Below are 13,025 nucleotides of genomic sequence, written 5' to 3' on the forward strand. Positions count from 1 at the left end.
GCCTTAAACATCAGTCATCAAGGGTCTCCCCCACAGTACACCCTCATCACCTACCTCTGGAGCTATGATACGTGCCCAGGGGGGACATGGAGATGTGCTGTCCTGACTTCCCTTCAGGGACTCATTGTCCAGCAGCTGGAAGTGCTGCCAGTGGGCAACCTTAAACCACCAGCCCCTCTGGGGGCAGCCTACGTGCAAAGATCCATCCGGGTGGAGGTATAAAGGCCTGGTCATTGGATGTGTCAGGACAACCCTGAGGGGCCATCTTCATTCCAGACCCCCATGGGCTCAGCTCAGGTCGTCTGGCCAGTGATCCAGCTTGATCCTTCCCTCTGCCTTACCCTGTTTATTCCCTCCTGATTCCACAGTGTTGACCCCAAGGGCACCCCTGATACACATCCCAGCACTAAACTCCATCCAAGTCTGCATACCAGAGAACCAGCCTACAACACGTATCAGAAAATATTCCAGTATTGGGGAGGATTTTTATTGAAAATTACTGGTTACACATGTATTTATAACAGTTTAAATCCCCCCCAATAAAACACAAAATGGTAGAAACAAGAACCTTTTGTGTGAATGTGGTTACCTATGGTTTAAAATTCACAATCTAATGTCTGACCAAATGAAATTAAGTTATATGTTAATAACAAAAGAAAACTATATGTTGAAACATATGAAACTGCCACTTTATCACTTATAAAAAAGACTGAATGTTAGCAGTTCCACATGGCTAAATCTAATAAAAAACATCCATTCAAATCTGAAATTTATTGTTACCATCTTTTTAAATTCCATATATATGCATTAGTATACTGTATTGGTGTTTTTCTTTCTGGCTTACTTCACTCTGTATAATAGGCTCCAGTTTCAGAGGAGGCTTCAGGATGGGGAACACATGTATACCTGTGGCAGATTCATTTTGATATATGGCAAAACCAATACAATATTGTAAAGTTAAATAAAATAAAATTTAAAAAAAATTGAAATTTAGAGAACATTATACTCATGAATAAATCATGGGTAAAAGGTATAGTTAATGAATTAAATTAGGAATTAGAAAATACATAATACTATGGCTATTGATGGTGTTGAGTACCAAAACTTGCAGGTTGCAGCTAAGTGGATCTTAGGGAAAAAGTCAGCTTTATATATTTATATTAGAAAAATAATGATGCTAATAATCTCTTTTCAATTTAAGAATTTAGAGGAAAAACCTCAAAGTTAAGGAAAAGTTGAAGGAAAGAATGATAGGATGAATGGGGGAAAAAAGAGAGCATCAATCAAGCAGAAAGTTAATTCTTTGAAAACAGGAAAAAGTTATGCAAGATTATTTATAAAAAAGAAGGCTAAAAGAAAACTAGAAAGCCAAAAGAACACAGTTAGAGGTGCTACAGATATTAAACATATAAGATATTGTAAATAAATTTATGCCAATCAAGAAAAACTCACAGAAAATAACTTATCAAAAAGACTCTGTGAAATAACACACTGAAGAGGAAAAAACATAATTACCAAAAGTTACCCAGACAATGTGGCTACACAACACTGTGAATGTGATTAATGCCACTGGATTATGTGACTAAAAATGGTTATATGGTAAATTTTATGTTATATATACATTATAATCATTTGTAATGTAAAAAAAAAAAAACTAAAATCCTCTATCTAGAAGACAGTATAGCACATGTCTGTCCTTCATGAGCAAATCCCTTAGAAGGGCTCCTATTTTGAGAAAGCATATTTTCTCTTCCTTCTCTTTTAGAACATATAATATTGTCCTTCAGTATTTAACCGTATATCTATTTTTGTTGTTGTTGTTACTTAAACTAGGCTTAAACCAGGGCTTCCCTGGTGGCTCAGAGGGTAAAGCGTCTGCCTGCAATGCAGGAGACCTGGGTTCAATCCCTGGACCAGGAATATTCCCTGGAGGAGGGCATGGCAACCCACTCCAGTATTCTTGCCTGGAGAATCCCATGGACAGATGAGCCTGGTGGGCTACAGTCCACGGGGTAGCAAAGAGTCAGACAGGAGACTTCACTTTCACTTTCACTTTCTTTCACTTAACTATAGTATATTGTACGTTTTCCTATCAGTTTTCTCTATAGTATTTTATTATTATTATTTTTTAATTAATTTATTTTATTTTATTTATTTATTTTTTTAACTGGGAAAATATTTTTAATTTTATTTTATTTTTAAACTTTACAATATTGTATTAGTTTTGCCAAATATCGAAATGAATCTGCCATAAGTATACCTGTGTTCCCCATCCTGAACCCTCCTCCCTCCTCCCTCCCCATACCCTCCCTCTGGGTAGTCCCAGAGCACCAGCCCCAAGCATCCAGTATCGTGCATCGAACCTGGACTGGTGACTCGTTTCATACATAATATTATACATGTTTCAATGCCATTCTCCCATCTTTTAACCAGAGGGCTTTTGGTGGAAAAATGGATCCTAGTCACGTTAAAGGAAGTGGTGACACAAAACAGCAACTTCACGTGGTCTTCAAGTAAACAGAATCCCTGATATAACTGGAAAGTAATATGTAATTCTGGAAACAGGTAAGAAAAAAACCACCTATGACAACTTTGTCTCAAATCTTAGAAAATGAGTTTGGCTCTGGAGTCTTTCAAGACACAAAACCTGGGAGATGGCTATTATTGGTGGCCTGCACCTCTGATTTGGATAAGAAAGAAAGTAATATAACATTTAAGTAAATATAATAAATCGTTTTTCAAGAGCTTGAAATCATTGAGTGAAGTTGGAGAACTCACATTTTGTAATGTGTAAATATTTGTTGTTGGTTAAAACAAGTAGAATATAGTTTATGCAGTGCAAAACCTATTGGAAAAAAGCCTTTGGAATAGACATGAACTCATGGTAGAATCACAGTGTTGACTCAAAAATTGTGAAGGCTGAGGGCTGTCCACTGGAAACATTCATAACCACATGGTCACTGTGAGTAATACTTTGCTATCTCCTTTTGAAGTACACCTGAGGGAGAAAAAGACAAAAACAACATGTTTAAAAGTTTTAAAGTCCTCCTCCTAAGGCAACACATTTCTAGGTTTCCTTCTTCATGTGAAGCAATCATATTACTATTGGAGACACAGTTTTAGAAAACCAGGGCTGTATTTATTCTATGGAGGAAGCAGCCCCATTAAAACCCCCAGTGGGTCTGGACATAATGCCAGATAACCTGTAGATCTCCTAGACTGCTGATCATTCTGATTCACAGATATGCTTTATCACTACAATAAATTGATAAGCAAAATCATTTTATTCCCTGAAATAAATTAAAAACAGGGTAACAAAAAGGATAGGAAATCTAGCATCTGAACAGGGTTTGTCATTTTCACACATAAAAGGAGCACAACAGATTTGGATGTTAGTATCAGGCTGTTATCTTTATATTTTATAAACTCTGATTGACAGGCACTGAAACACTGGCATACATGTATGAAATATCCTGGTGTTTAATTTGTGCAGCAAAGCAGTTACAGGGCCTAAAGAAATGTGATCTGTGGATAGTGGGTCCCAAGAATGAAAAGAGAATCAAAAATGCTAACAATGACTCAACCAAGAGACTTCTCTCAAATGTAAGATGATACCCAATAATAGGACAGATCTCTGCCAGACCTTTGAGCTCTTGAATTCTACCAAATTCTAGCTGAACTGGAAGAGATACAGGTCTTCTCAGTGTATACTCAGAACACAAAGGAAAGGAAGTCCTGTTAAGTTCCACAATCATCAGTTTTTAGTAGCTGTATTGTATCTCGGTTCTTTACAGATGCACATAACAAAATAAAATAATGTCAGGGCTTGTGAAGTCTTATCTCTAAACATGTTTGGGCAAAAAAACTACTTCAAGTGTAACTCTTTATCCTCAAAGAAGAATGTGAAAGTTTCATTTGAGTCTTTGAAACAGAAAATGTATTGTCTATCAGAGGCTGACTGGTTTCACAAACTGGGTTGCTTCAGTTCAGTTCAGTTCAGTAGCTCAGTCGTGTCCAACTCATATGATCCCAGATCTCCTTTATAAAACCTGACCGCAAGTGCATTGTGGGTGCTGTAAACAAAGTTATCATGAGAGAGAATGGACTTCACACACGAAACAAAAAAGCACTAGGACACCTACCTTCATAGTAAGTGCACTTTCTTACTCTCTTGTTGCTAACATAACCTGCTCTGCATATGAAATGCTATATATTTAAATGTCACTTAAGGAGAAAAATAAACCCTCCAAGAATGCTTGGGCCCACTGGCTCAAATCGGAGGCTATTTCCATTGTAATGGAATTTAAAAATAAAGCCTTTGGTGGGAGTCGGGTGGGGGTGGGGGGCAGTTGGTTAATTGCATATCATCACCCTCCTCCATTTTATTAAGCTAGACACATTTTGTGATTATAGATTTATGTACTCTTTTGGTGAAACGAAAAACAGTTAAAGGAACAAAGGAAAATTAATTTCATTTTCTACTGCTTAATATTCTTTCCAAAATCATCTGGTTCCTTTCTCCATAACCCTCTCAATATAATTTTTTTTATAAAGAAATATTATTTTTAGCAACTTTTAACTGAAAAGGACTTTGCTTCATGGTCTGAAATACCTGAACTGAATACTGCAAAGGATCTTCAGCAGTTGGGGACCCCTGATTTAGTGACTCTAAAGCAACCTAGAAGAACTATGGGTTTATTTGTTTTATTATTGGGAGGCAAGGTTTCTACCCATAGCCCTTTACAAAATGATCCCACTTTTATACCGTAAAACGCTCTATATTCTTCAAGCACTTAAGCATGTGATCTCTCATCTGATCCCTGTGATAAGTGTGAAGAAGCCAGCAAGGCTGTAATCTTGCTCTACACACCGGTGAGAACCTGAGGCTCAGAGACCTGGGGGACACAAGGCTACATGGATGCTAAGTGCTTCTTCCATCTATTCAAATGGGTCCAGGCTCCTGGAGCTAGGATATGAGAATTTTATAACTTCTGGGCTGTATTAGGTGATGTCATGAATAGACAAAATGACACCTCTGTTATACCCCTGGGAACAAAGAAACTTCAAAAAACTTCAGCCAGATCTGCTTCATCATAGAACAGAATGGATGATAGGTATTTATTCTTGGAGCTGAACTGTGTCCCTTCTGAAAGGCTGTTGGGGAATCACGAAAAGACACTGCGATTCTAGGCATCCAGAGGAGACAAATTCAATCTGGGGCTAGTGATTAGGCTTAATCATTCAGAGCTTTTGTGTAAAAATTTTTATTAAAGTATAAAAGAGATAGAGAAAGCTTCTGACATAGACATCAGAAGGGGGCAGAAAGAGTGCCCCCTGCTAGTCTTTAGGTGGATGGTATATAGCTACTAGTAGTAGCAGTGTTAGTCGGTCAGTTGTGTACGACTCTTTGCGACCACATGGACTATGGCCTGCCAGGCTCCTCTGTCCATGGGATTCTCCAGGCAAGAATACTGGAGTGGATTGCTATTCCCTTTTCCAGATGATCTTTCCAACCCAGGGATCTAACCCAGGTCTTCTGCATTGCAGGCAGATTCTTTACCGTCTGAGCTACAGGGAAGATCCATACAGCTACTAGCAGTCTGCTAATTAGAGAAAGGAAATGTCTCAGAACTCAGAGACTGGCACCAGGCCCATCACAAACAACGTGCATTTTGAGATAACATTGGCACAAGGTGAGTTGTCCCTGGCCATAAAATGATTGACATGAATCTTCAAGAAAGGCAAGTTTGTAAGCAAATACAGTCTCATTGACATAGCTTACGAGAACATTTGCATGAGTAAAACATACTGGTTTGTCATGTCAATTCTGAGTCTTAGGGGGAACCTACTTGAAAACAGAGTCTAGGGTAAATACATAGTTCATTTGCATAGTTTAAAACAAACATTTCCATAAGAAAAATGCTTTGCTTAGCTCAAGGTTTGAGAAAGTTAAGTTCAGGTGGAACCAGGTATCCTTATGGCAACACAGAATTTTAAAAGAAACCTCTTTTTAAATCTGTATTATCTCAGTTCAGTCGCTCAGTCCTATCCTACTCTTTATGTCCCCATGGACTGCAGTATGCCAGGGTTCCCTGTCCACCACCAACTCCCAGAGCTTACTCAAACTCATGCCCATTGAGTCACTGATGCCATCCAACCATCTTATCCTCTGCCATCCCCTTCTCCTCCTGCTTTCAATAATTCCCAGCATCAAGGCCTTTTCAAATAGGTCAGTTCTTCGCATCAGGAGGCCAAAATATTGGAGTTTCACCTTCAGCATCAGTCCTTCCAATGAATATTCAGGACTGATTTCCTTTAGGATTGACTGATTTGATCTCCTTGTTGTCCAAGGGACTCTCAAGAGTCTTCTTCAACACCACAGTTCAAAAGCATAAATTCTTCAGTGCTCAGCTTTATTTACTGTCCATCTCTCACATCCATAAATGATTACTGGAAAAACCATAGCTTTGGCTAGATGGACCTTTGTTGTCAAAGCAATGTTTTTGCTTTTTAATATGCTGTCTAGGTTGGGCATAACTTTTCTTCCAAGGAGCAAGTATCTTCTAATTTCATGGCTGCAGTCACCATCTACAGTGATTTTGGAGCCCCCAAAAATAAAGCCTATCATTGTTTCCACTGTTTCCCCATCTATTTGCCATGAAGTGATGGGACCAAATGCCATGATCTTAATTTTCTGAATGTTGAGCTTTAAGCCAACTTTTTAGCTCTCCTCTTTCACTTTCATCAAGAGGCTCTTTAGTTCTTCACTTTCTGCCATAAGGGTAGTGTCATCTGCATATCTGAAGTTATTGACATTTCTCCCAGCAATCTTGATCCCAGCTTGTGCTTCATCCAGCCCAGAGTTTCTCATGACATACTCTGCATATAAGTTAAATAAGTAGGGTGGCAATATACAGCTTTGATGTACTCCTTTCCCGATTTGGAACCAGCCTGTTGTTTCATGTCCAGTTTTTACTGCTGCTTCCTGACCTGCATATAGATTTCTCAGGAGGCAGATAAGGTGGTCTGGTATTCCCATCACTTGAAGGATTTTCCACAGTTTGGTGTCATCCACAGAGTCAAAGGCTTTGGCATAGTCAGTAAAGCAGAAGTAGATGTTTTCCTGGAACTCTCTTGCTTTTTTGATGATCCAGCGGATGTTGGCAATTTTACCTCTGGTTCCTATGCCTTTTCTAAATCCATCTGCTTAAACATCTGGGAGTTCACAGTTCACATAGTGTTGAAGCCTGGCTTGGAGAATTTTGAGCATTACTTTGCTAGCCTGTGAGATGAGTGCTATTGTGTGATAGTTAGAGGATTCTTTGGCATTGCCTTTCTTTGAAATTGGAATGAAAACTGACTTTAACCAGTCCTGTGGCCACTGCTGAGTTTTCCAAATTTGCTGGCATATTGAGTGCAGCACTTTCACAGCATCATCTTTTAGGATTTGAATTCGCTCAACTGGAATTCTATCACCTCCACTAGCTTTGTTTGTAGTGATGCTTCCTAAGGCCCACTTGACTTTACATTCCAGGATATCTGGCTCTAGGTGAGTGATCACACCATCGTGATTATCTTGGTGTTGAATATCTTTTTTTGTATAGTTCTTCTGTGTATTCTTGCCACCTCTTCTTAATATCTCTGCTTCTGTTAGGTCCATACCATTTCTGTCCTTTATTGAGCCCATCTTTGCATGAAATGTTCCCTTGGTATCTCTAATTTTCTTAAAGAGATCTCTAGTCTTTCCTATTCTATTATTTTCCTCTGTTTTCCTCTATTTCTTTGTGCTGATCACTGAGGAAGGCTTTCTTATCTCTCCTTGCTATTCTTTGGAACTCTGCATTCAAATGGGTGTATCCTTCATTTTTTCCTTTGCCTTTAGCGACTCTTCTTTTCTCAGCTATTTGTAAGGCCTCCTCAGACAACCATTTTACCTTTTTACATTTCTTTTTCTGCGATATAAATTTGTACAGAGAAGGGGAAAAAATGTATCGCTAGTAGTTTGTTTCCTCCTGCAGCTTAAGAGAGAAATAAAAAATGTCTGACACTTGCAACCTACTCCCTCCATTTGGAGACCCCTGGTCTTCCTGCCTGTTACACTCTCACCTCCAATTTTACATGTTGAAGTCCTAAACCCCCCAGTAGCACAGAATTTGACTGTATTTGGAGACAGCATCTTTAAAGAGGCAATAAAGTTAAAATGAAATCATACAAGTGGGTCCTAATCTAACAGACTGGGGTTTTCATAAGAAGAGACCAGGACACAGGCTCACACAGAGGGAAGAACATGTGAGACACAGAGGGAAGATGGTGTCTATAAGACAAGGAGCGAGACCCCAGAGGAAATCAACCCTGCTGACACCTTGACCTCAGACTTCTTACCTCCAGGGCTGTGAGGATACAAGTTTCTGCTGTTTAAGTCGCCTACTCTTTGGTCTTTGTATGGCAGCCCTAGCAAACTACTGCCCCCTTTAGCTTTATGTATCTAAAAGGGACTTTCTCTACTATTTCATGGATCATCCAAAAGGGTCAATCAGACAGTGATAAGCTCACCTGAGCTACGAGTTCAACAAACTGTCATGTGGAAGCACCTTCTCCCAGATATTGGGTTTTCTTTTCAGATGAATGAATTCTGTTCTATTAGAATCACAAGATTTCTAAGTCTATGATCTATGTCTGCTTCAGTGTGTATGTTACACTTGATTTAAAATATTTACTGAAAGAACAAATTTATAATTCTGTGTCTGCTGCACTAGCTTAACACCAGTTATATACATAGGGCCATGTTCCTTCTAAAGTACCTTAGTTTCCTCACCTGTACAAAGAGAGGGTTGAATCCTATTATCTTATTATCTGAACCAATCTAATCTAACAATGTGTTCTATTTCTTATTACTCAATGTCATGATAATATAGTTTTAAAATGAAGACTTTGACATACAGGTGGGAACACCTCTTTTTGATGTGAAATGCCTAAGGTCAAAAGAGCAAAAGAGTTTGGGGGATTCCTGGCTCTCTAGGCCTCAGGAGGGATGGTCTGACTGGGAGACACTCTAGTGGATAAAAGCACTCTGTGACTTTCAGGCATTAAAAAAAAAAAAAAAAAATACAGAGTTCCTTGTTCAGCTTCTCAACATTTGCACACAATGTAAGTACTTATGAAAAGTTCAGAATACAGACTTCCTTTTCCCTAAACCTAAGCATGAACTCTAGCTCTGCCAACTCTTCAGCCAGCTCTGGGACCCAGGAAGTCTACCTGATGAGCAGCGGAAGGTCCTGCTCTGCATTTTCTCATTTCTACAGAGGATTGAGAGGAGACAGTGATGAACTCAGGCCACATTTTAGATAAATATTTTATATACAAGTACTTAAGATACTGGGGCATGTTTTCTTTAAGATATTTTAAATATTACACAAATAACAAATAATCTTATTCTGTTTATAAATGAAAATCTGGGAAAGGCAGAAAAGCATGAAGAAGGGGACATACAAAGATAATTTAACACCCAGAGATAAATTTTCGATGGGGAAGCCACATCCCACCCTGAGCCATGCATGTTAAGGGGCAAGAACACCAGACCTTCCTTCCCTCCCTCTGTCTTCCCATCGACCCCAATCTCACTCCCGCCTTGTCCCAGAAAGAATTACAGATGGCTGCATGACAATGGCTAAGCCTCTTAAACCAGACCTTGGTTACCAGTACACCTCTGTTAGGAAGATACAACGTGACCTGAATGTTACTCGCTGAGCCCCTTCCTCACACCATGTACAGCGCTTAGTGCCTCACACACCTCATCTCTGAGAAAGTGCTCTGTAAACCTCAGGCACCATTCAGACTACAGTGTGAAGGTGTTGTGAGTTCTTGATTTGTCCTGATGACAATTTCATCTTCTAGAATACAGAGGAAGCATGGGGGGCAAATGGACCTAATTCTAAACAACAAAGAATTAGGGAGAAAGTGATAATTTCAGGTAAGAGTTTTCTTTACAGATTACAAAACAGAAGAGACCTATACCTTTCTCTGGAAGATCTTCCTAGAATCAAAATATTTCAAGATTTTTCCCCTTAAACTCTGAAATTTCCTGGATATTCCTCAACAGAACTTGTATCACAAATGTGCTGAACACCAATCAGAATGAATGTAAAGGGTCTTCAAAATCAGGGTGTTCAGTGCTCCATGAGAATCTCAACTCAAAGTCCAAACATGTGAAAAGTTGAATCCAAAACCTCTGTCTCAGGCACAGGTGCATGCACACAGAAGGGTTCACACATCCCGACCCCACCCCCAGCACTGCTGCAGATTCTCAGCAGACCTGCCCTCCACCTGCCACATGTTGTTAAGACCCAGTCATGAAGCTTCCTCTCTGGAGGCTTCTAATTGAAAAGAGCACAGAGTGCTTGTTCCCAGACCCTTGGTGGAGATCTTGTGAAGAGTGCACCCTGGAGGGGAATTTTAATTACAGCTTCCCGCAGCAGGCTCACCTATTTCGCCCTTCTGGTGAGGACAGCAGCCTCCGCCTCGTCCAGTTGTTGCACCATCTTGTAAAATAGGCTGTTTCTATCTCGCAGCAAATTATATGGCTGATTATATTCTTTCCGTGTCCCTGAATCCAAAACCTGTTAACAGAAGAAAGAAACCCATTAACACACAGTATCACCCAGTAAAATAACTCAGACAATATTTCAAAAGGGGGCAGGTCAGAGAGAATTTGGGTGGTAGGACTGATACTTAAATGGTTTGATTACTCTGTTTTACTAGGGAGACAAAGGCCCAGCCCGACCTTTCATTATTATATGGTTATAGGAAAGGAAGAAAATGAAAATTTTAGAATATGATTACTGGAACTGGACAGTCTGTAGCATTTTATATTCTGCCCAGGGCATTTGGTGTTGTTATCATTAGTTAGTGCTTTTAGCTCTCAGACTCTGAGCTTTGAGGGCTATTTATACAGATATACAGAGTTGGGAAATATCTTGATTCAAGCGAATCAGACTGCATTTATCTAAAAAGTAGGTTGACATCATACAAGCCACATGGCAATGTCCTGACAACAAATTAATAATCAAGTTGATTTGACAATCTGAGCAATATTTTGGGGGGAAAAAAGTAAATGCTTCCGGAATTTCTTTAGGGTCCTGGATAACGTCAGCCCCTATTGGACAGACTAATTGTGAGGCTGAAACTCCATTACTTTGGCCACCTAATGGGAAGAGCTGACTCACTGCAAAAGACCCTGATGCTGGGAAAGACTGAGGCAGGAGGAGAAGGGGACAACAGAGGATGAGATGGTTGGATGGCATCACCAATTCAATGGACATGAGTTTGAGCAAATTCCAGTAAGTAGTGAAGGACAGGGAAGTCTGGAGTGCTGCAGTCCATGGGGTTGCAAAGAGTTGGAAATTGACAGACTGGGTGACTGAACAACAAGAGGGGCAGAATCCCTTGTCCAAGAGGTTAAGATGCATCTTGACATTGGCTGTGGTTGTATCTTATTATTATGAGAGTGGAAGGCTGGCAAAAAGAGCTGCTGCATAAGAAGCTTTTGCAGAACTGCTCTGCACAGAAGGCATTTCTAGAAATCCAGTTTTCTTTTTGGGTAAGACTATAAAGCCAAATAAGAAATTGAGCTCCAAACTGAAGCGATCACAGCCTGCACAGCACATAGAGCAGCCCAACCTGAACTGCCTAGAATCTGAATCTGTTTTCACAAATTACTTTTATTTGCTTCTTTCTCTCTTTTTCTTAAGCTGCCTGCCTTTCACCGCTTTTATTGCTCATTAATAAACCTGCTAATTGGAAATTGAAAGAGAAAGGAAGGGGCTCTTAACTCTGCTTTTCTACTTATGAGTGGCCTTGGTTAATGGTTATGGAGGAGGAAAAAGTACCTGAAATAATTGATCCAAATAATATAACTACAAAAACAGTTCTGATGTTACTGCTGCTGCTGCTAAGTCGCTTCAGTCCTGTCCGACTCTGTGCGACCCCATAAACGGCAGCCCACCAGGCTCCGCTGTTCCTGGGATTCTCCAGGCAAGAACACTGGAGTGGGTTGCCATTTCCTTCTCCAATCCATGAAATTGAAAAGTGAAAATGAAGTCACTCAGGCGTGTCCAACTCTTCACGACCCCATGGACTGCAGCCTACCTGGCTCCTCGTCCAGGATTTTCCAGGCAAGAGTACTGGAGTGGGGTGCCATTGACTTTTCCAGTTCTGATGTTAAGTGGAATTTAGTTATTCATTTAGGTCATATTTAAAGTAAATGTATCTAAAGAGAATATGTGGTATGGGCTTACCTGGTGGCTCAGTGTAAAAGAATCCGCCTGCCAATGCAGGAGTCACAGGTTTGATCCCTAGTCTGTGAAGACCCCACATGCTGTGGAGCAAATAAGTTCATGCACCACAACTACTGAACCCATATGTCACAACTACTGAAGCCTGAGCGCCTAGAGCCTGTGCTCCACAACAGAAGCCTCTGCAAGGAGAAGTCTGCACATTTGCCGCAACTAGAGAAAAGCCCACACAGCAACGAAGACCCAGCACAGCCAAAAATAAATTAATAAAATTATTTTTTTTTTTAAAGAAGAGAATATGCTGGAACTCTAAACAAGACACAAGGTATTTTTTCCACATGTAGGTACTGCAGCTAACTTCATCCTTTTTATTTAGTTGGAAACATTTTTTAAGTCTCACAAAGGGCATATTCCTATTAATCTTTTGTTTATGCTGTGAATCATTGTTAAGAGCACTTTCTCAAAAGAGTCCAAGAATAATTGAATGTCTCAACTACATAATTAATTTTGTATATGCCAATTGGGCATGCCAATTTAGATGCCCTGAATGTGCAATTTTACTTAAGCATAGCATAATAGAACATAACTGCTCCTCCTGATGTTGAAGAAGAAAAACTGCAGTTTTAAAACACATGTCTCTAAATATCTATGTTCAATTAATCTATGAAAGATTAGGTAAGAATATATATTGAAGAAAAGACAGTCTCTTTGCTAGATAGTTCTGGGAAAGCTGCA

General features: G+C 39.7%; 1 protein-coding gene across 1 annotated transcript in view; it reads right to left on the reverse strand.

The window, feature by feature from the left end:
• Positions 1-10,481: 10,481 nt before the first annotated feature.
• The window catches only part of LOC129624251 (ATP-binding cassette sub-family C member 4-like), a 195,433-nt gene continuing 192,889 nt past the window's right edge, over positions 10,482-13,025 (reverse strand). The window contains 1 exon segment of the mRNA XM_055541911.1: positions 10,482-10,616. Within this exon segment, the coding sequence (XP_055397886.1) occupies positions 10,482-10,616 (135 nt within the window).

Source organism: Bubalus kerabau, chromosome 12 (genome assembly GCF_029407905.1).
Source record: "Bubalus kerabau isolate K-KA32 ecotype Philippines breed swamp buffalo chromosome 12, PCC_UOA_SB_1v2, whole genome shotgun sequence".
NCBI lineage: Eukaryota > Metazoa > Chordata > Mammalia > Artiodactyla > Bovidae > Bubalus > Bubalus kerabau.